The sequence below is a fragment of the Cygnus olor genome, assembly GCF_009769625.2.
Source record: "Cygnus olor isolate bCygOlo1 chromosome W unlocalized genomic scaffold, bCygOlo1.pri.v2 SUPER_W4, whole genome shotgun sequence".
Taxonomy (NCBI): Eukaryota; Metazoa; Chordata; class Aves; order Anseriformes; family Anatidae; genus Cygnus; species Cygnus olor.
This window is the reverse complement of record NW_024429075.1, coordinates 397,587-420,900: the sequence shown is the minus strand read 5'-3', so window position 1 is coordinate 420,900 and position 23,314 is coordinate 397,587. Positions and strand designations below refer to the sequence as shown.

At 48.3% G+C, this 23,314-nt stretch overlaps 1 protein-coding gene across 1 annotated transcript in view; it reads left to right on the top strand.

The window, feature by feature from the left end:
• LOC121062956 overlaps window positions 1-23,314 on the top strand; it is a 179,373-nt gene that overhangs the window by 108,437 nt on the left and 47,622 nt on the right. Inside the window, exon 4 of the mRNA XM_040543260.1 lies at window positions 19,181-19,374. Within this exon, the coding sequence (XP_040399194.1) occupies window positions 19,181-19,374 (194 nt within the window). The remainder of the gene's footprint in view (window positions 1-19,180; window positions 19,375-23,314) is intronic.

The window sequence follows — 23,314 nt, the reverse complement described above, 5'->3', positions numbered from 1 at the left end:
TCGGCTCTGGTGAGGCCGCACCTCGAGTACTGTGTTCAGTTTTGGGCCCCTCGCTACAAGAAGGACATGGAGGTGCTTGAGAGAGTCCAGAGAAGGGCAACGAGGCTGGTGTGGGGTCTGGAGTACAAGTCTTACGAGGAGCGGCTGAGGGAGCTGGGGTTGTTCAGCCTGGAGAAGAGGAGGCTCAGGGGCGACCTTTTCGCTCTCTATAGGTACCTTAAAGGAGGCTGTAGAGAGGTGGGGGTTGGTCTATTCTCCCACGTGCCTGGTGACAGGACGAGGGGGAATGGGCTAAAGTTGCGCCAGGGGAGGTTTAGGTTGGATATTAGGAAGAACTTCTTTACTGAAAGGGTTGTTAGGCATTGGAATGGACTGCCCAGGGAAGTGGTTGAGTCGCCATCCCTGGAGGTCTTTAAAAGACGTTTAGATGTAGTCCTTAGTGATATGGTTTAGTGGAGGTCTTGTTAGTGTTAGGACAGAGGTTGGACTAGATGATCTTGGAGGTCTCTTCCAACCTAGACGATTCTGTGATTCTGTAACCCCCATTCACCTGCGCCGCTCGGGGGGGAGGAGGTGGAAGAGGGTGGATGGGGGGAAGGTGCTTTTGGTTTCTTTCCTTTGTTTCTCACTTCTCTAGCTTGTTAGTAATAGGCAATAAATTTTACTATCTCCCTACGCTGAGTTTGTTTTGCCCGTCACGATAAATAGTGTGATCTCCCTGTCCTTATCTCAACCCTTGAGCCCTTTGCATCGTATTTTCTCCCGTTCCTCTTTGAGGAGGGGGAGTGAGAGAGTGGTTGTGGTGGAGCTCGGCCGCCCACCCAAGTAAAACCACCACACTCTGCTCCCCAAGCCCCCACTTAGAGGTTTGGGGACTCAAGAGATGTGAGAAGCCTGACCACTAGTGAATACCGAGGCAAAGAAATTAAGTACCTCAGCCTTCTCCACGTCTGTTGTTACCAGTTCTCTGTCTTCATTTGTCAGAGGCACTATACTCTCCCTAGTCTTTCTTTTGCGGCCAACGTACCTGAAGAACCCCTTCTTGTTCTTCTTTGCATTCCTTGCCAAGTTTAGTTCTGTCAATGACTTGGCTTTCCTGATCCCATCCCTGCACATCTGGACAGTGTTTCTGTACTCTTCCCACGGCACGTGGCCCTGTTTCCACCATCTGTGCATTTCCTTCTTTTGCCTAAGTTTGACAAGCAGATCTTTATTCAACCATGCCGGTTTCCTACATTCCTTGCTTGATTTATTGCATATGGGAATAGAGAGCTCTTGCACTCTAAGGAAATTATCCTTAAAGAGTTGCTAGCTCTGATCAGATCCTCTGTCCCTCACCCTCCAGAGGGTGAACACTTGTGCTCCTTTTCCAATTCCTTTGTCAATGCCTGCGTCCCTAGCAAAGGATCTCAGCTCCCTGGCTTCCCTACCCTCTAATTCCAGATTATTGGCTCCGCTGTCCCAGCACCAGAGGAGCCAGGTGGCAAGGTGCTCACCTGGACAATGACCAAAATATTTTCACATATCTCATAGCTCACGCTGGGATAGGCATCGGGTAGTCATTGATGCTCTTATGAGCATCATCTTCATCTTCCTGTTCCTCTGATGGCCCAGCCACTTTGGAGTAGCCTGCCTCATCTTCTTCATCCCTAGTGTCAGTAGGAGTTCCTCTGCTTTCTAAACGACCTGACTTTCTCATCCACTGTTTCATCTGGGATACGGGTGCAACTGACACTGGTAGTCTGTTTCCCTGGCTCAGCCTTGGGGCCCGTCATAGGGCTTGGAGTGGCCACATGGCCTGTCACTGGGGTTGGAGTGGCGTCGATTGCAGCTCGGTAAGCATAGGCCAAGCCCCAGTACGTTGCACTGATTTGTGTCTCTTTGTCATTGCCAGGGTGATGACACACCTTTTTCAAGCATTCTACCAGTTTCTTAGGATTTTGCAGTTGTTCAGGGGTGAACTTCCAAAGCACTGGGGGTGCCCACTGCTCTAGAAGCCTGCCCATATCCTCCCACACTCCCTGCCACTCATAATTATTCTGCCTCAGGACAGATCTCTGGAAGGCATTCTTAAGTAGTTGTTTAACCTTAAACAAAACCTGAAGCGCATTCAGGAGACATAACAACAAGAACATGCTGGTCTGAGTATCCCAAGGATATTCAAAGTTTTGAAGAGCTATCGTAACTAGCCTGGAGAAGAAGATGGGAGTGAAGGAGAAAAGGAGAGCGAACAAGTGGGAAAAAATATCTTCCCCTGTCCCCTCCATAGATTGGCTCCCTGAAGAAAAAGGGTAAAAGGTGTAATTGTTAATAGTTCCTGAGATATGGTTTCCAAAGTATGGAGTTGACGGCAATGCTGAGTATGAGTACCAGATTAATCTCATGACCAGCAATTTTATCATATCATAAGCCAGCATTACACAGTACAGCAAAATAATAACCCTAAACCGGAAAGGATAAGCAGCACAACGGGGAACACATACAGTAAGTAATGTGCTATATAACTCAGTTTGGAAAACAGGCACAGCAGACCTGAGATCAAAAAATCAGCATTGTGATTAGCAACTATTAAACTAGTCCAATGCTTATAATGCTTATTACAATTTTGTTTTAACACACTCTGGTCAGATCTGTTGTTATCTTCCCACAGGCAGCAGCTCTTCAAGAACTGCTCCAGATATGGATCAGTACCACAGGGTCCATCCATCAGGAGCACACTGCTCCAACCTGGATCCCCCACGGGCAGCAGCTCCTGTCAGGTCACCTGCTCCTGTGTGGCCTCCTCTCCACAGGCTATGGGTCCAGCCTGGAGTTGGATCCAGCAGGGGTTCTCCACAGGCTGCAGCCTCCTTCAGGTCAGACCCACCTGCTTCACCGTGGTCTCCTTCACAGGCTGCAGTGTGGAAACCTGCTCCACTGTGGTACACCATGGGCTGCAGGGGGACAACCTGCTCCACCATAGTCCTCTCCACAGGCTGCAGGGGGACTTCAGCTCCTGCGCCTGGAGCACCTCCTCCCTCTCCTTCTTCACTGACCTTGGTGTCTGCAGGGCTGTTTCTCACTCCTCTCACTCTCCCAGCTGCTGTTGCACAGCATTTTTTTCCCCTTTCTTAAGTATGCTCTCACAGAGGCACAAACAACATCGCTTAGTAGCTCGACTCTGGGCAGCGGCAAGTCCCTTTTGGAGCCGGATGAAACTGGCCTTTATCTAACATGGGGCAGCTTCTGGATTCTTCTCACAGAGGCCACTCCTGCAGCCCCACACTACCAAAACTTTGCTATGTAAACCCACTACACGGGAGGGGGAGCTACAAAGGTGGCCTCTGTGAGAAAAGTCCAGGAGCTGCCCCATGTTAGGTAGAGCCTGTTCCAGCCCCCACAGAAGCAGGCTCTATGCTTGAAATGCAGCCTGTGGAGAGGAACCCACAGTGGACCAGGTGATCTGGCAGGAGCTGCACCCCACCCTCCATGGATGACTATTCTGTTATTAATTGGCAATAAATTAAATTAATCTTCCCCAAGCTGAGTCTGTTTTCCCCTTGATGGTAATTAGTGAGTGATCTCCCTGTCTTTATCTCATCCCATGAGCTTTTTTTCATTGTTTTTTCTCCCCCTGTTATGTTGAGGAGGAGGGGTGAGAGAGCAGCTGGGGTGTGCTTGGCTACCTACTGGGGTTAAACCACAACACCTAGGTATTCTCTCTCGTGATGGGGGTGCACGAGGGGCTGGGAGGGGACACAACCAGGATAGCTGACCTAATCTGGCCAAAGGGATATTTTGTACCATATGACGTCAGGTGAGACAATTAATATGGGGTGGCTGGCTGGGGTGGGGGGTGACTGCTGCTCAGGGACGGGCTGGACATTGATCAGTGAGAAATTTGCAAGTGTGTGTGCTTGTGAATCTAGAGAGTGAGGGTGTGTGTGCTCTCCATAGTGAACTTTAATCCCTAGCAGCCAAAGAGGAAGGGGACTTGGCAGCCTATACTTATGTTTTACGTGAGTCCTGGTAGTGTTATATGTAGGTGCTGTTAAAGGCAGTGCCTAGTCTGTGGCAGTCTGGGTAGCCAGCTGTGTTGGTGCCCTGTGTGTATGTATGTGTGGGTGTCTCTGGGTTGCCCACTCAGCCTTGCTACTGCTTGAAATTGCAAACATGAAAACAGTAGCTGCATCCATCAGCATGGGATGGAGACCCCCAGGTCTCCTGGCTAGGCTCCAGCATCATGGCAAGAGGAATCCCCAGGTCCTGGAGCTCTTGGATGCAGTGGCTACTTCACAGAATCACAGAATCATCTAGGTTGGAAGAGACCTCCAAGATCACTTAGTCCAACCTCTGACCTAACACTAACAAGCCCTCCACTAAACCATATCACTAAGCTCTACATCTAAACATCTTCTAAAGACCTCCAGGGATGGTGACTCAACCACTTCCCTGGGCAGCACATTCCAATGCCTAAAAACCCTGTCTTCCTAATATCCAACCTAAACCTCCCCTGGCGCAACTTGAGCCCATTCCCCCTCGTCCTGTCACCGGGCACGTGGGAGAATAGACCAACCCCCACCTCGCTACAGCCTCCTTTAAGGTACCTATAGAGAGCGAAAAGGTTGCCCCTGAGCCTCCTCTTCTCCAGGCTGAACAACCCCAGCTCCCTCAGCCGCTCCTCGTAAGACTTGTTCTCCAGACCCCTCACCAGCTTTTTTGCCCTTCTCTGGACTCTCTCAAGCACCTCCATGTCCTTCTTGTAGTGAGGGGCCCAAAACTGAACACAGGACTCGAGGTGCGGCCTCACCAGAGCCGAGTACAGGGGGACAATCAACTCCCTAGCCCTGCTGGCCACGCTGCTTCTTATACAAGCCAGGATGCTGTTGGCCTTCTTGGCCACCTGAGCACACTGCTGGCTCATAGTCAGCCGACTATCAACCAATACTCCCAGGTCCTTCTCTGCCAGGCAGCTTTCTAACCACTCATCTCCCAGCCTGTAGCGCTGCTTGGGGTTGCTGCGCCCCAGGTGCAGGACCCGGCACTTGGCCTTGTTGAACTTCATACAGTTGGCCTCAGCCCATCGGTCCAGCCTATCCAGATCCTCTTGCAGAGCCTTCCTACCCTCGAACAGATCGACACACGCACCTAACTTGGTGTCGTCTGCAAACTTACTGAGGGTGCACTCAATCCCCTCATCCAGATCATCGATAAAGATATTAAAGAAGACCGGCCCCAGCACTGAGCCCTGGGGGACTCCACTAGTAACCGGCCTCCAACTGGATTTGACTCCATTCACCACAACTCTTTGGGCCCGGCTATCCAGCCAGTTTTTAACCCAACGAAGCGTATGCCAGTCCAAGCCATGAGCAGCCAGTTTCTTGAGGAGAATGCTGTGGGAAATGGTGTCAAAAGCCTTACTGAAATCACGGTAGACCACATCCACAGCCTTTCCCTCATCCACTAAGCGCGTCACTTTGTCATAGAAGGAGATCAGGTTCATCAAACAGGACCTGCCTTTCATAAGTCCATGCTGACTGGGCCCGATGGCCTGGTTGTCCTGCAAGTGCCGCGTGATGACACTCAAGATAATCTGCTCCATGAGCTTCCCTGGCACTGAAGTCAAACTAACAGGCCTATAGTTTCCTGGGTCTACCCTCAGGCCCTTCTTGTAGATGGGTGTCACATTTGCTAGCCTCCAGTCATCTGGGACCTCCCCTGATAGCCAGGACTGCTGATAAATGATGGAAAGCGGCTTGGCCAGCTCTTCCACCAGTTCTCTCAGCACCCTCGGGGGATCCCATCCGGCCCCATCGACTTGTGTACATCTAAGTGCTGTAGCAGGTCGCCAACCATTTCCTCGTGGATTATGAGGGCCACATTCTGCTCCCCATCCTCTTTCACCAGCTCAGGGTACCGGGTATCCAGAGAACAACTGGTCTTGCCGCTAAAGACTGAGGCAAAGAAGGCATTGAGTACCTCAGCCTTTTCCTCATCTCTTGTCACTAAGTTTCCCCTGCATCCAGTAAAGGATGGAGATTCTCCTTAGTCCTCCTTTTTGTGTTGATGTATTTATGAAAACATTTTCTGTTATCTTTAACGGCAGTAGCCAGATTGAGCTCCAGATGAGCTTTGGCCTTTCTAATTTTGTCCCTGCACAGCCTCACAACAGCCTTATAGTCCTCCTGATTGGCCCACCCTCTTTTCCAAAGATCATAAACCCTCTTTTTTTTCCTAAGCTCTAGCCACAGCTCTCTGTTCAGCCAGGCCGGTCTTCTTCCGCGCCGGCTCGTCTTTGGGCACGTGGGGACAGACCGCTCCTGAGCATTTAAGATTTCCTTCTTGAAGAGTGCCCAGCCTTCCTGGACTCCTCTGCCCTTCAGAACCTCCTCCCAGGGGACTCTGCCAACCAGTGTCCTGAACAGCTCAAAGTCAGCCCTCCGGAAGTCCAAGACAGCAGTTTTACTGATCCCCCTCCTGACTTCGCCAAGAATAGAGAACTCTACCTTTTCGTGGTCACTCTGCCCAAGACAGCTCCTGACCACCACATCTACCACCAGTCCTTCTCTGTTTGTGAACAGAAGGTCTAGCGGGGCACCTCCCCTTCTAGGCTCACTAACCAGCTGCGTCAGTTAGTGAACTTCCACGCTCTCCAGAAACCTCCTAGACTGTTTCCTCTGAGCTGTATTGTATTTATATTGTCCTTTAACATTAGGGTGGTCTGTGCACAGAAAAGTCATGCTGAGTGACATCCCCTTGTTTGAGACTCCATTACATGTTAATATATGTGTCATCCTCCTTTTTTTGAGGAAAAAAAGCTGGGGGATTTTTAGGCCAAACAATAGTGTTAGGTATCCCGAGACCTGGTCCTGGTTTGCAGTACTTCAGTAAAAGTTTTGATCCAGAGTGGGTTCTCCACAGTCTGCAATTAATTCAGGAAATATCCGTCTGCTCTAGCATGGGGTCCTCCACAGGCTGCAGTGTGAATATCTGCTCTGGAATGGTCTCTTCCATGGGCTGCAGGGGCATCTCTGACATCTGGAGCACTTTCTCCCCCTCCTTCTCTGACCCTGACGTTATCTCTGCTGGGATGGGGGAAAGAATCTGGGAAAAAAAAAAAAAAAAGCTCATGGGTTGACTATAAAGACAGATTAATAGAACAGAAAAGGAAGGGATAATAATAATATAATATACAAAGCAAGTGATGCACAATGCAATTGCTCACCACCTGCTGACCAAAGCCCAGCCAGACCCTGACTAGTGGCTCCCCCACCCCAGTTTTATTGTTCAGTATGGCTTCATATGGTATGGAATATCGCTTAGGCCAGTTTGGGTCATCTGTCCTGTTTCTGTCCCCCAACAGCATCTTGCACACCTCCAGCCTCCTTGCTGGGAGGTTTGGTGGTTTTACTCAGCTGAGCTCCACCACAGCCACTCTCTCACTCCCCCTCCTCAAAGGGAAAGGGGGAGAAAATATGATGAAGATAAAGGGTTGAGATAAGGACAGGGAGATCACTCACCAGTTATTATCACAGGCAAACTAGACATAGCATAGGGAGATTAATGCAATTTATTACCTATTACTAACAAGCTAGAGAAGTGAGAAACAAATAAAACAAAAGAAATACACCTTCTCCCCATCCACCCTCTGCAGGGGGACAACCTTCTTCACTGTGGTCCTCTCCACAGGCCGCAGGGGAACTTCTGCTCTGGCACCTGGAGCACCTCCTCCCCCCCCTTCTTCACTTGGTGTCTGCAGGGCTGTTTCTCACTCTCCCAGCTGCTCTTGTGCAGTATTTTTATTCCCTTGCTTAAATCTGCTCTCACACAGATGCAAACAGCATCAGTTATTGGCTCACTGTTGAGGTCATTTAATCCATGACTTTGGGAACATAACAGTCTGTCGGGGCAGGAGAGATGGTGTGTGGTGTTGGATTGTTGCTTGCTGAAACCAGTTCTGATTCCATCACCACTGCACTTGTCTGGTTCTATCACCACTGCATTTTGCTCTCTTCCATCAAAATTTATTCATCATTATCTGGGTGACTCTTATTGTAAGACAATATGGCATACAGCAACCATCGTAGTGATGACACTGTCCTTAGGGACAAAGGAGCTGAGCAGAGCTGGAGACTCTTTAAGGATGTTTTCCTTAGAGCGCAAGAACTCTCCATCCCCCTGCATAAAAAAGTGGCAGGGAGGGCAGACAACCAGGATGGCTGAGCAAGGGCCTGCTGATCAAATTGAGGTGCAAGAAGGAAATGCACAGGCAGTGGAAGCAGGGACAAGTGGCCTGAGAAGAGTACAGGGATGCAGTCCAGATGTGCTGGGATGGGATCAGGAAAGCCAAGGCACAGATGGAACTGAGCTTGGCAAAGGATGCAAAGAATAACAGGAAGGGATTCTATAGATACGTTGCTCAGAAAGGAAAGGCCAAGGAGAGTGTACCCCCTCTGATGGATGAGAAGGGAGAACTGGTAACAACAGACGTGGAGAAGGCTGAGGTACTCAACAACTCCTTTGATTCCGTCTTCACTGTCAGGCTTCCCAAGTCTTTCATTTTCCTGAACCCATAGATGGAGGCTGGGGGAGCAAAGTCCCACCCACTGTAAACAAAGAGCAGTTTTGAGACCACCTGTTGAAAATAAACATAAACAAGTCTGTGGGGCCCAATGACATGCATCCCAGGGTCCTGAGGGAATTGGCTGATGTAGTTGCAAAGACTCATCATATTTGAAAAGTCCTGGCAGTCAGGCGAAGTCCCTGGTGACTGGAAAAAGGGAAACATCACTCCCCTTTTTAAAAAGGGTAGAAAGGAGGACCCGGGGAACTACAGACCAGTGAGCCTCACCTCTGTGCATGGCAAGATCATGGAAAAGATCCTCCTGGAAGCAATGTCAAGGCACATGCAAGACAAAGAGGTGATCCGAGACAGCTAGAATGGCTTCACCAAGGGTAAATCATGCCTGACCAATCTGGTGGCTTTCTATGATGGAGTGACTGCATCAGCTGACAAGGGAAGACCGACTGATGTCATCTACCTGGACTTCTGCAAGGCCTTTGACACAGTCCCACATGACATCCTGGTCTCCAAATTAGAGAGATATGGTAGACTATTCAGTGGATAAGGTATCGGCTTGAAGGCCGCATCCAGAGAGTGATGGTCAATGGCTCTATGTCCAGGTGGAGGCCGGTGACAAGTGGTGTCCCTCAGGGATCTGTCCCTGGACTGGTACTGTTTAACACCTTAATCAATGACATAGACGATGGGATCGAGTGCACCCTCAGCAAGTTTGCAGATGACACCAAGCTGAGTGGTGTGGTTGATACAACAGAAGGAAGGGATGCCATCCAAAGGGACCTGGACAAGCTTGAGAATTAGGCCCACGTGTACCTAATGAGATTCAAGTCTAAATGAAGGGTGCTGCACCTGGGCGAGGACAATCCCAGACATGTGCAGACTGGGAGAAGAACTCAGAGAGCAGCCCTGCAGAGAAGGGCTTGGGGGTTCTGATGGATGAAAAGCTTGACATGAGTCAGCAGTGCACGCTTGCAGCCCAGAAGGCCAACTGCATCCTGGGCTGCATCAACAGAGGTGTGACCAGCAGCTGGAGGGAGGTGATTGTCCCCCTCTACTCTGCCCTGGTGAGGCCCCACTTGGAGTACTGCATCCAGTACATTTTGGAGCCCCCAGCACAAGAAGAATGGGTCCAGAGGATGACCATGAAGATGATCAAGGGGCTAGAGTACCTCTCCTATGAAGAAAGGCTGAGAGAGCTGGGGCTGTTCATCCTACAGAAGAGAAGGCTCCGGGGTGACCTCATTGCAGCCTTTCAGTAATTGAGGGTGTCTTAGGCTGGAGAGTGACTCTTTGCTCAGGTGGATAATGATAGGACAAGGGGGAATGGCTTTAAACTAAAAGAGGGGAGATTTAGATTAGAGGTTAGAAGGAAATTCTTTACTCAGAGGGTGGTGAGGCACTGAAACAGGTTGCCCAGAGAGGTTGTGGATGCCCCCTGCCTGGAGGTGTTCAAGACCAGGTTAGATGAGGTCCTGAGCAACCTGATCTAGTGGGTGGCATCCTTGCCTATGGCGGGGGGTTGGAACTAAATGATCCTTGAGGTCCCTTCCAACCCAGTCCATTCTATGATTCTATGACATGCAGTATTACATAGCAACTAACATCATACAAGTCAAATCATGGGCTATTTTCACTCAACATTAAATCCCCTTGAGGTACGCTTCCCCATCCTTCCACATTACCCACCAAGTGCACTCAGGTCCCTGTGGAAAAGCACTCCCATGGATGGCTTTGCCTTTGCCTGAGGCAGGAACAGCCCAGACTGTCTTCCCCACTAAGTTCTTTATATGCACTACATACACATGACATACAGCATCTTCTTTGAAGGGATACCTTTCCTTCAGGCCTGACAGGAGTTGCCTCCAGAGGCTGAGGACTTGAGCCCCTTTTCCAGTCACTTTGTCAATGCCTCCTTCCCTAGAGAATGATCCCAGCTGCTTGGCTTCCCTGCCCTCTAATTCCTGGCTTCTGACCCCCTTATCCCAGCACTGGAGCATCCAGGTAACAATGTGCTCTCCTAGACGACATCTGAAATCTTTTTTCATATCTTGCAGCTCACACAAGGATAGCGATCAGTGGTTCCTGCTGTGTTTATGACATCAGCCTCTTCCTCCTTCTGTTCCCATGGTGGGAAGAGTCTTCCCCAGCATGTTTTTTACATGCACTGCAGGGACTTTATCCCCTTCTACAGCATTCTATAGTGTTCTGGGTGGTGTTATGGGGCATGAGATATGTTTCCATCCATCCAGTGGTTGCTTCCACCATTCTAAGTACCACTTACAAGCCTCTTGCCATTGCGGGTTTGTGGGTGTGTAATATAATCAATCTGCCAGGCCTCCCCATATTTATATTTCAGCCATCGTCCTCCATACCAAAGAGGCTTTGACCATTTCGCTTGCTTGACTGCAGCACATCTTTCGCAGTCATGAATAAACTGTGCTATAGTGTCCATGGTCAGGTCCACCCCTCGATCACGAGCCCATCTGTATGTTGCATCTCTGCCTTGATGGCCCGAGGTGTCATGGGCCCATCAAGCTATGAATAATTCACCCTTATGTTGCCAGTCCAGGTCCACCTGAGCCACTTCAATCTTAGCAGCCTGATCCACCTGCTGGTTGTTTTGATGTTCTTCAGTGGCCCAGCTCTTTGGTACATGAGCATCCATGTAACGTACTTCTACAGCCAGGTTTTCTACCCGGGCAGCAATATCTTGCCACAATGTGGCATCCAAGATTGGTTTACCTCTGCGCTGCCAGTTGTTCTGCTTCCATTGCTGTAACCACCCCCACAGGGCATTTGCCACCATCCATGAATCAGTATAGAGATAGAGAACTGGCCACTTTTCTCGTTCAGCAATATCTGAAGCCAGTTGAATGGCTGTCACTTCACAGAGGAGCCATCAGCTTTGTTGATTGTCTCAGCTTTGGCCAGTGGTGAGGTTACTGCCAAGCTGGATGGAACCGTCTGTATCTGGCACAGTGCAGCCCCTTACCTCTTCTCACAGAGGCTACCCCTGTAGCCCCCCACTACTAAAACCTTGTTATTTTCACCTATTACATTTTCATAGCATGCTTTTATAACCTTACTGTAGCCATCACATGGGAATCTGTTTATTTATTTATAGTTAAAACTAAATAAAGCCACCAGTTTTTTTGGGGTGGTTTTATGACAACTTATAAAATAACCTGAAGTTCAGCCCTCGACTTCTTTATTTTCAGTGCAGAAAAACATATAAAAGTCCATTTTAAAAACATAATTATATGTAGTTCAGACAAGGATTTTATCTTTTTTTTTTTTTCCTTTCTAGTGGCAAACGAATTGGAATGTTGATACCATTGCTTAACATAAAAGGCAATTAGTTCTTAGCATAGCTATTCCAGACTTGATAATAATTAGTAATTTTGAATCGTGATGAAGGCTAACCACATAGTAATTTACATTTCTGCTGTCTTTGAAGTGATGTTCTCCAAATGAAAAAGATAAAATAACCATTTCCCCAAGACTAACACCTCCTGCCCTGTATAAAGCATGTTCATTTTAACTCTGGCGCCTTTCTTGGACACTAAATTAAGAGATGTCTAGCCAAAGGCAGATATGAAGTGTAGGTAGAGCAGTAAGTACTTTATCCCTTTGCTGTATTTTATTGATCTGCCAAATTCTCTGAACCCTCTGTATCCTTCCTACATTCAAATCTTCTTTCTGATTTTTTTTCTTGTGTATGTTTTTGTGTTGTCTCCTGTTATCTTGATATAAAAAGTTACTTGTCCCTAGCCTGAGTGTTCTGAGGCAGGCTACAAATCATTCTTGTCTAGTTTCCTAGTGATTCGTCTTTGGGAAGATTGTCTAACATGTAAAAAGATGTAGTCAAGTTTAAAATCTTTGGCAATAGGAGGAAAACTGCCACCAAAACTTCAACCCTGGATTCGGGGAGAGCAGACTTCTGACTGCTTAGGAAACTAGTTAGTGAGGTCCCCTGGAAAACTGCTTTTAAAGACATTGGGGTCCATTAGTGCTGGTTGGCTTTTAAGTACCACCTCCTAGGAGTACAGGAACAGGCAATTCCAAAATGTCGGAAGTCAAGCAGTAGGGGCAGAAGGCCGGCCTGGCTAAGCAGTGATCTTCTTCAAGAGCTTAGGCAGAAAAAGACAGTGTATGGTCGCTGGAAGCAAGATCAGGCGACATGGGAGGACTACAGGGATGCTGCTCGCCTTTGTCGGGAGAAAATTTGTGAGGCCAAGGCTCAGAGTTGAAGCTGACCAGCACTGTAGGGGACAATAAGAAAGGCTTTTTAAAGAATGTTAATGGGAAAAGGAGGACCAGAGAAAACATTGGTCTGATACTTGATGAGGATGGTCACCTAACAAACAGGGACATAGACAAAGCAGAGATGTTTAATGCATTTTTTCATTTAATGCTCAGGAATCCTGGAAGAGATCATGGACTGGCCAGAAGGCAGAGATTTTGGAGTATCACCATTTTGGAATGAGAGAGCAGTTGTGGTGGAGTTTAGATGCCCAGCAGGGTAAAACCACCACAAAAGGAAAGGATGAATATTGCTGGTCTATGGAAACGGACAGTTGAACATTTAATTTGTTGTATGAAAAAACAAATACAACTCGGACGACATGGGAGGAGTACAGAGATACTGTTCACCATTGAAGGGAGAAAATTTGTGCTGCCAAAGCTCAATTAGAGTTGAAGCCATCCTGTACTGCGGGGGGACAATAAAAAGGGCTTTTTAAAGTATTTTAACAGCAAAAGGAGGACCAGAGAAAACATTGGTCTGTTATTTGATGAGGATGGTCACATCGCAAATACGGACGCAGACAAAGCTGAGACGTTTAATGTCTTCTTTGCCTCTGTTTTCAACACCGATGATGGGCTCTGGGACCCCAGCTGCCCCGAGTTGGAGGACCGTGGCTGCGGGAACGATAAACTCCCAGTCAGCCCCAAACTTGTGCGGGATTTGCTGCTCCACCTAGATGCATACAAGTCTATGGGGCCCGATGGGATTCATCACAGGGTACTCAGCTGGCTGATGTCATTGCGAGACCTCTCTCAAATATTTTTCAGTGGTCTTGGGACTCTCAAGAGGTCCCAGTCGACTGGAAGATGGCAAATGTTGTCCCAGTTTTCAAGAAGGGCAAGAAAGAAGACCCTGGTAATTACAGGCCTGTCAGTCTCACTTCAGTGCCTGGTAAAATGATGAAGATTAGCCTGTTGAGTTACTGAAAAATACTTGAAGGACAACACAGTCACTGGTAACAGTCAATGTGGGTTCATGAGGGGAAGGCCATGTTTAACAAACTTAATTTTTTTTTTACAACAAGATCACCCATCTAGTTGACCAAGGGAAGCCAGTTGATGTAATGTTTTTGGATTTCAGTAAAGCTTTCGATACTGTCTCACAGTATCCTTCTGGACAAAATGACCAGAATACAGTTAGATAAAAGCATAATAAGATGGATGAACAGGTCGGTTGACAGGTCGGGCCCAAAGGGTTCTTGTAAATGGGGTTACATCAGGCTGGTGGCCAGTCACTTAGTGGGGTTCCGCAGGGCTCCGTTTTAGGGCCAGTTCCCTTTAATGTTTTCATAAATGATTTGGATGCAGGACTTGAAGGTATACCAAGTAAGTTTACGGACAGCACTAAATTGGAAGGAGCTGTTGACTCCCTTGAGGATAGAGAGGCCTTGTAGAGAGATCTTGACAAATCGGAGGGCTGGGTAATCACCAACAATATGAAGTTTAACAAGAGCAAGTGCTGGATTCTGCACCTGGAATGGGGAAATCCTGGATATATGTACAGACTGTGGGACGAGAAGCTTAAAAGCAGCCTTGTGGAAAGGGATCTGGGGTTTTTGGTCAATGGCAAGTTGAATATGAGTCAACAGTGTGCCCTGGCAGCCAAAGGGGCCAACCATATCCTGAGGTGCATCCAGCATAGTATAGCTAGACAGTTGAGGGAAGTGATTGTCCCGCTCTACTCTGAGCTGGTGCGGCCTCACCATGAGTACTGTGTGCAGTTTTGGGTGCCACAATATAAGAAAGACATAAAACTGTTAGAGAGTGTCCAAAGGAGGGCAACAAAGATGGTGAAGGGTCTAGAGGGCAAGACTTATGAGAAGTGGCTGAAGTCACTTGATTTGTTCAGCCTAGAGAAAAGGAGGCTGAGGGGAGACCTCATCGCAGCCTACAGCTTCCTCATGAGGGGGAGTGGAGGGTTAGGTGCTGATCTCTTCTCTATGGTGACCAGTGATAGGACCCGAGGAAATGTCTTGAAGCTGCATCAGGGGAGGTTCAGGCTGGATATCAGGAAAAGGTTCTTCACCAAGAGGGTGGCTGGGCACTGGAAGAGGCTCCCCAGAGATGTGGTCATGGCAGCAAGCCTGTCGGAGCTTAAGAAGCGTTTGGACAACCCTCTCAGACATATGGTTTGACATATGGTCCCTGTGTGGTCCCTGTGTGGAGCCAGGAGTTGGACTCAATGATCCTTGTGGGTCCTTTCCAACTCAGGATATTCTATGATTCTATGAATTCTAATCATGGGCTACTCTCACCCCAAAATCAAATCCCCTTGAGGTACACATCAGATTTCCCCATCCATCCACATTACTCATGAAGTGCACACAGGTCCTTGAGCAAAAGCAGTCCCATGGATGGGTTTTCTTTTTCCCAAGGCAGGAATAACTCAGACTGTCTATCCCAGGAAGTACTTTACGAATAGTACAGGGACTTTGTCCCCTTCTTCAGTACATAAGTGTTTTGATTGGGCAGAGCCAGCTCGACTGGCAGATCCCCTAGTGTTAACTAACCAAGTAGCTTTTGCTACATGTGCATCCCAACGAGCATCATTGTCTGATTCAATTCTTTGTGGGGTGCCATGTCACCGTAAGACTTGCTTTTCATGTCTGAGGATAGTGTTCCTGGTGGTGACATGGGGCATGGGATATTTTTGCATCCATCATGTCGTTCCTTCCATCACTGTAAGTACATGGCCATTGTCACTGAGGGTTTGTGGGAGTGTAATATAATCAATCTGCCAGGCCTTCCCGTATTTCTATTTCAGCCATCATCCTCCATACCAATCACTGCGGGCAGGCTGGGCATGCAGCAGGAGCTGGGAGGGGACAGACCCAGGACAGCTGACCCAAACTGGCCAAAGGGGTATTCCATACCATCTGACGTCATGCTGAACAATTACTATGGGGTGGCTGGCCTGGGGGGGAGGGGGGGGGGGAACACGACACACGACCGCTGCTCAGGAATAGGCTGGGCATTGGACAGCGGGTGGTGAGCAATTGCATTGGGCATCACTTGTTTTGTACACATTATTAGTAGTAGTACTACTATCATTATTTTTTTTCTTTCTTTTCTGTCCTAATAAACTGTCTTTATCTCAACCCACAAGCTTTTACTTTTTTCCGATTCTCTCCCCCATCCCACTGCGGGAGGAGAGTGAACGAACGGCTGTGTGGTGCTTAGCTGCCAGCCGGGTTAAACCACAGCATCTGGTCATTGTCCATTTCATCATAAATCACCTCCAGCGTGACTAGTCCCCTCAGGTACTGGATACCTCTCTCCACAGTGGTACACTTGCCTGGGTGACATAATATCTTCCTTGAAGGGATGCCTTTCCTTCATATCTAACAGGAGTTGCCTCCAGAGGCTGAGGACTTGAGCCCCTTTTCCAGTCACTTTGTCAATGCCTCCTTCCCTAGAGAGGGATCCCAGCTGCTTGGCTTCCTTACCCTCTAATTCCTGGCTTCTGGCCCCCTTATCCCAGCATTGGAGCAGCCAGGTGACAATGTGCTTGTGTGAGTGACGGCCAAAATCCTTTGGCATATCTTGCAACTCACTCAGGGATAGGGATCGGGTGGTTTGACTCACTTATGATTTCTCTCTCTTCCACCTCCTGTTTTTGTGATGGCCATGATCTAGAACAGCCTGCCTCTTCCAATTCTTCCTCCTACACCTTCTTCGAAGGAAGCCTAAGGAGGCTGAGAGAGCTGGGGCTGTTCAGCCTACAGAAGAGAAGGCCCCGGGGGGACCTCATTGCAACCTTTCAGTACTTGAAGGGGACTTACAAAAAGATGAGAAGCAACTCTTTGCTCAATCGGATGATGACAGGACGAGTTTGACTCTCAAACACATAGTCTAATTTTTTGGGTGGTCCTTTGCGGACCCAGGAGTTGGACTTGATTATCCTTGTGGGTCCCTTCCAGCTCAGGATATATAAATCGTTTGACACCGTCTCCCACAGCATCCTTGCAGCTAAACTGACTAAGTGTGGTCTGGATGATCGGGTAGTGAGGTAGACTGTGAACTGGCTGAAGAAAAGAGTCGTGGTCAATGGGACAGAGTCTATTTGGAGGCCTGTATCTAGTGGAGTCCCTCAAGGTTGGTACTGGGACCAGTACTATTCAATATATTCCACAATGACTTGGTGAGGGAATAGAGTGCACTGTCAGCAAGTTTGCTGATGACACTAAGATAGGAGGAGTGGCTGACACACCAGAAGGCTGTGCTGCCATCCAGCGAGACCTAGACAGGCTGGAGAGTTGGGCAGGGAGAAATTTAATGAAATATAATAAGGGCAAGTGTAGAGTCCTGCACCTGGGCAAGAACAACTCCAAGCACCAGTATAAGTTGGGGACTGGCCTGTTGGAGAGCAACGTAGGGGAAAGGGACCTGGGGGTCCTGGTGGACAGCGGGATGACCATGAGCCAGCACTGTGCCCTTGTGGCCAAGAAGGTCAATGGCATCCTGGGGTGTATTAGAAGGGGTGTGGTTAGTAGGTCGAGAGAGGTTCTCCTCCCCCTCTACTTTGCCCTGGAGAGACCGCATCTGGAATATTGCATTCGGTTCTGGGCCCCTCAGTTCAAGAAGGACAGGGAACTGCTTGAGAGAGTCCAGCGCAGAGCCACAAAGATGATTAAGGGAGTGGAGCATCTCCCTTATGAGGAAAGGCTGAGGGAGCTGGGTCTCTAGTTTGGAGAAGAGGAGACTGAGGGGTGACCTTATTAATGTTTATAAATATGTAAAGGGTGAGTGTCAGGAGGATGGAGCCAGGCTCTTCTCAGTGACATCTAATGATGAGACAAGGGGCAATGGGTGCAAGCTGGAACATAGGAGGTTCCACTTAAATGTGAGAAGAAACTTTTTCACAGTGAAGTTGACAGAACACTGGAACAGGCTGCCATGGGGGGTTGTGGAGTCTCGTTCTCTGGAGGCATTCAAAACCCACCTGTACGCATTCCTGTGTGACATGATCTAGGTGTTCCTGCTCTGGCAGGGGGATTGGACTAGATGATCTTTCAAGGTCCCTTCCAATCCCTAACATTCTGTGATTCTGTGATATTCTATGATTCTGTGATTCTAAGATGTATATTCTGATTTAAGCTCTTTCTCATGGCTGGGGCACTTGAAATGTCTTCACATAGATGGGGTTTTCTGGTGTTTAAGGAGGCTGATCTTATGGAAGTGGGAGCCCTTCCTCAGGAATTGCCCATTACATGGTCCTGTGGACTTGATGGACTTTGGACTTGATGGTCTTGAAGGTCTTTTCCAACCTAGACTGGTCTATGTGGTTTAATGAAACTTTACACCAGAAGTCTTTGACTTCTTCTTTGTTCTTTCAAGTTAAATTGCAGTTTATGAAGGAATTCAAAAGTGAGTGGGGGATGAGCAAATATATGTTTCATAGATTCATAGGATAATTCAGGTCTGAAGGGATCTCAGGAGTTTTCTAGTCCAACCTCTTACTCAAAGCAGGGTCAACTATGCTATCAGACCGTATGAGTTGACCAGACTGGATAATTGTATTCACACCGGCTTCATTTTAAGGAAACCATGATAAACAGGAATCAATACTGGGTCCAGTCCTGTTTAACATCTTCATTACTGATCTGGATGATGGGGCAGAGTGTACCATCAACAAGTTTGCTGATGATACAAAAATGGGAGGAGTGGCTGATACGCCAGAGAGTAGTGCTGCCCTCCAGAAGGACCTTGACAGGCTGGAGAAATGGGCTGACAGGAACCTCATGATTTTCAGCAAGGGGAAGTGCAAGATCCTGCATCTGGGGAGGAACTATGTTAGCATGCACCTCGTAGGAATGGAGTGCATATGCTGAACTAGAGTTCTAGATGGCATCTATGTACTGGCAAATATGGATCCCACTGATTTGAAGTCTGTGCTTATCTTCTCCAAAAAGGTCTTTTCATCACTTACGTGTTTATATCCTATATCTCTTGGGGGGGGGGGGTGCCTGTGCTGGATATTATAACAAAATGTGACATACCTCCTTCTTCTGAAGTAAATGTTTACTCCTTTATCTGATATAACTTAGGTTGTTATCTTAGCATTAGTATTTAAAATACCTTGATGCTGCTAAAATATGCTTTAGTAAAAATGCTCATGCGGACAAATAAGTGTTTACATTATGAAGGCAGTAGATTTTATAACTAATTATAGTTTTGTAATTTTATGGTGTTTTGATCTAGTTTGTTAAGTCTATTTCTCTAATGCTAGCTGAAGAAAATAATATTGGAGTTTCAGTATGGGAAACAAATCACTCAGCTGAGGGTTTTTCTTTTTTCTTTTTTATATTGCCACAGAGCGAAGATAGTTCGAGTCCCAAGAGACAACGCCTTTCTCATTCAGTCTTTGACTATACAGTGTCATCACCAACTGCATCACCACCAGTGCGACCATGGGAGATGACATCAAATAGGCAGCCTCCTTTGGCTCGGTCCAACCAACATCACTTCTCTGGGGAACACTGTAGCACACCTGCACGAAATAGAAGGAGGTAGGCAAGCTATATAGATTAGGGACCAGTTTCTAGGGACTCTCTATTGTCAACTCAGGGGAAGCCTATTTCAGGCAACACTGAATAATATTTATCATATGTTAAACAGAAAAAATGAATGAATCATAGACTAATAGAATGGTTTGGGTTGGAAGGGACCTTAAAGATCATCTAGTTCCAACCCCCCTGCCATGGGCAGGGACACCTCCCACTAGACCAGGTTGCCCAAAGCCCCATCCAACCAGGCCTTGAACACTTCCAGAGAGAGGACATCCACAACTTCTCTGGGCAACCTTTTCCAGTGCCTCACCACCCTCATAGTAAAGATTTTCTTCCTTATATCTAACCTAAACCTACCCTCTTTTAATTTAAAGCTGTTACCCCTTGTTGTGTCGCTACATTCCTTGATAAAAAGTCTCTCCCCATCTTTCCTGTAGGCCCCCTTTAGGTACTCAAAGGCCACTATGTCTCCCTGGATCCTTCTCTTCTCTAGGCTAAATAACCCCAGCTTTCTCAGCCTTTCTTCATAGGAGAGGTGCTCCAGCCCTCTGATCATCTTCATGGCTTTCCTCTGGACCCACTCTAACAGGTCCATGTCTTTCTTATGCTGAGGGCCCCAGATCTGAACACAGTACTCCAGGTGGGGTCTCACGAGAGCAGAGTAGAGGGGGAGAATCACCTCCCTGCTGGCCACGCTTCTTTTGATGCAGACACGGATACAGTTGATTTTCTGGGCTGCATTTGCACATTGTCAGCTCATGTTGAGCTTTTCATCCACCATTACCCCAAAGTCCTTCTCCGCAGGGCTACTCTATTCACTCGTCACCCAGACTATATTCATGTTTGGGTTTTCCCTGACACAGGTGCAGGACCTTGAACTTGCCCTTCTTGAACCGCATGTTGTTCGCGTGGGCCCACCTCTTGAGCCTGTCAAGGTCCCTCTGGATGGCATCCCTTCCCTTCAGCATGTCATCTGCACCACACAGCTTGCTGTTGTCGGCAAACTTCCTGAGGGTGCACTCGATCCCACTGTCTATGTCACCAACAAAGATGTTAAATAGCACTGGTCTCAATACTGACCCCTGAGGAACACCACACATTACTGATCTCCACCTGGACATTGAACCATTGACAACACTTTGAGTGAGACCATCCTGCCAATCCTGTATCCACCGAGTGGTCCATCCGTCAAATCCAAATCTCTCCAATTTAGAGACAAGGATATCACAGAATCACAGAAGCACAGAATTGTAGGGGTTGGAAGGGACCTCAAGAGATCACTGGGTCCAACCCCCCTGCCAAAGCAGGTTCCCTAGAGCAGGTTGCACAGGTAGGCATCCAGACGGGCCTTGAATATCTCCAGAGAAGGAGACTCCACAACCTCCCTGGGCAGCCTGTTCCAGTGCACCGTCACCCTCACCATGAAGAAATTCTTTCACGTGTTGGTGCGGAACTTCCTGTGATCCATTTTGTGGCCATTGCCCCTTGTCCTGTCCCCACAAACCACTGAAAAGAGGTTGGCCAAATCCCTCTGTCTCCCACATTTAAGATATTTGTAAACATTAATAAGATCCCCTCTCAGTCTTCTCTTCTCAAGGCTGAACAGACCCAGGTCTCTCAGCCTTTCCTCATAGGGAAGATGCTCCAGGCCCCGTATCATCTTTGTTGCCCTCCGCTGGACTCTTCCCAGGAGACCCCTGTCTTTTTTGTACCGGGGAGCCCAGAACTGGACACAGTACTCCAGGTGAGGCCTGACCAGGGCAGAGTAGAGGGGGAGGATCACCTTCCTTGACCTGCTGGCCATGCTCCTTTTAATGCACGCCAGGATCCCGTTGGCCTTCTTGGCCACCAGGGCACACTGCTGGCTCCTGGTCAACCTGTCGTCCACCAGGACCCTCAGGTCCTCCTCCGCAGAGCTCCTCCCCAGCAGGTCATCCCCCAGCCTGTACTTGATACATGCGGTTGTTCCTTCCCAGGTGCAGGACTCTACACTTGCTCTTGTTAAACCTCATTTGGTTTCTTCCTGCCCAGCTCTCCAGCCTGTCCAGGTCTTGCTGAATGCCTTCTGGCATGTCGGCCACTCCTCCCAGCTTTGTATCATCAGCGTACTTGCTGAGGGTGAACACTATTCCCTCGTCAAGGTCGTCGATGAAGACGTTGAACAAGACCGGACCCAGCATCGACCCCTGGGGAACACTGCTAGTCACAGGTCTCCAGCCGGACTCTGCGCCACCGATCACCAGCCTCTGAGCTCGGCCAGTCAGCCAGTTCTCAACTCACCTTACTGTCCACTCCTCTATCCCACACTTTCTCAGCTTTGCTAGCAGGATGTCATGGGAGACAGTATCAAAAGCCTTGCTAAAGTCAAGGTAGATGACATCCACTGCTCTCCCCCCATCTACCGAGCTGGTGATGCCATCATAGAAGGCAACGAGGTTGGTCGAGCACGACTTCCCCTTGGTGAATCCATTCTGACTACTCCTCATAACCTTCTTCTCTTCCAGTTGCTTGGAGATGGCCTCCAGAACAAGCTGTTCCAACACCTTTCCAGGGACAGAGGTGAGACTGACTGGCCTGTAGTTTCCCGGATCCTCCTTCTTGCCCTTCTTGAAGACCGGAGTGACATTGGCTATCCTCCAGTCTTCAGGCACCTCTCCTGTTCTCCAGGACCTTTCAAAGATGACAGAGTGGTTTGGCGATCACCTCCGCTAACTCCCTCAGGACACGTGGATGCATCCCATCGGGGCTCATGGATTTGTGTGCGTTGAGCTCACTCAGATGCTCCCGAACCACTCCCTCGTCAACCAGGGGGGAGATCTCCACTTCCCAGACTCTTTCTCCTCCCTCCAGGGTCCAGGAGTCCTGGGGAGGGGGGGGACTCTTTGAAGCAAAGACCGAAGCAAAGAAGGCATTCAGTATCTCCGCCTTCTCAGTGTCCCCCGTTACCAGGACACCACCCTCGTTCAGCAGGGAATCCACATTATCTCTAGTCTTTCTTTTACTGTTTACATACTTAAAAAAAAAAAACTTCTTATTATCCTTTATCTCTTTTGCAAGCTTCACCTCCAGGTGGGCTTTAGCCTTCCTTGTCGTGTCCCTGCAGGCCCTGACAACACTCCTATACTCCTCCCAAGAGGACAGGCCCTTTTTCCACATTTCATAGACCTTCCTCTTCCTTTTGATCTTGTTGATGAGCTCCTTGCTCATCCACGCAGGTCTCCAGCCACCCTTCCCCGATTTCCTACTCTTTGGGATGCACCGATCCTGAGCTCGGAAGAAGTGCTGTTTAAATCGTGTAGAACAGTGTCAAATGATTTGCACAAGGCCAGGTAGATGATGTCAGTTGCTCTTCCCCATCTACCAATGCTGTAATCCCATTGTAGAAGGCCACCAGATTTGTCAGGCATATTTTGCCTTTACTGAAACCATGTTGGCTTTCACCAATCACCACCTTTTTTTCCATGTGCATAGTTTCCAGGAGGATCTGCTCCATGATCTTTCCAGGCACAGAGATGAGACCGACTGGCCTGTAGTTCCTTGCGTCTTTTTTCCCTTTTAAAACTGTGAGGGGTGGGGTGTCCCTGTTCCAGTCTGTGGGAACTTCACCAGACTGCCACGACTTCTCAAATAATAGTGTCTTAGCAACTTCATGAGACAGCTCCCTCAGGACTCTCAGATTCATCTCATCAGGTCCTATGGACTTGTGCACCTTCAGGTTCCTTAGATGGTTCTGAACCTGATCCTCTCCTACATTGGGAGTTTCTTCATTCTCCCAGTCCCTGCCTTTGCCTTCTGGGACTTGGACGATGTAGCTAGAGCACTTGCCAGTGAACAGTGAGGTGAAAAAGTCATTGAGTACCTTGGCCTTCTCCATATCCTGTGTAACTAGGTCAACCATTTCTTTCTGGAGAGGGCCCACAGTTTCCCTAGTCTTCCTTTT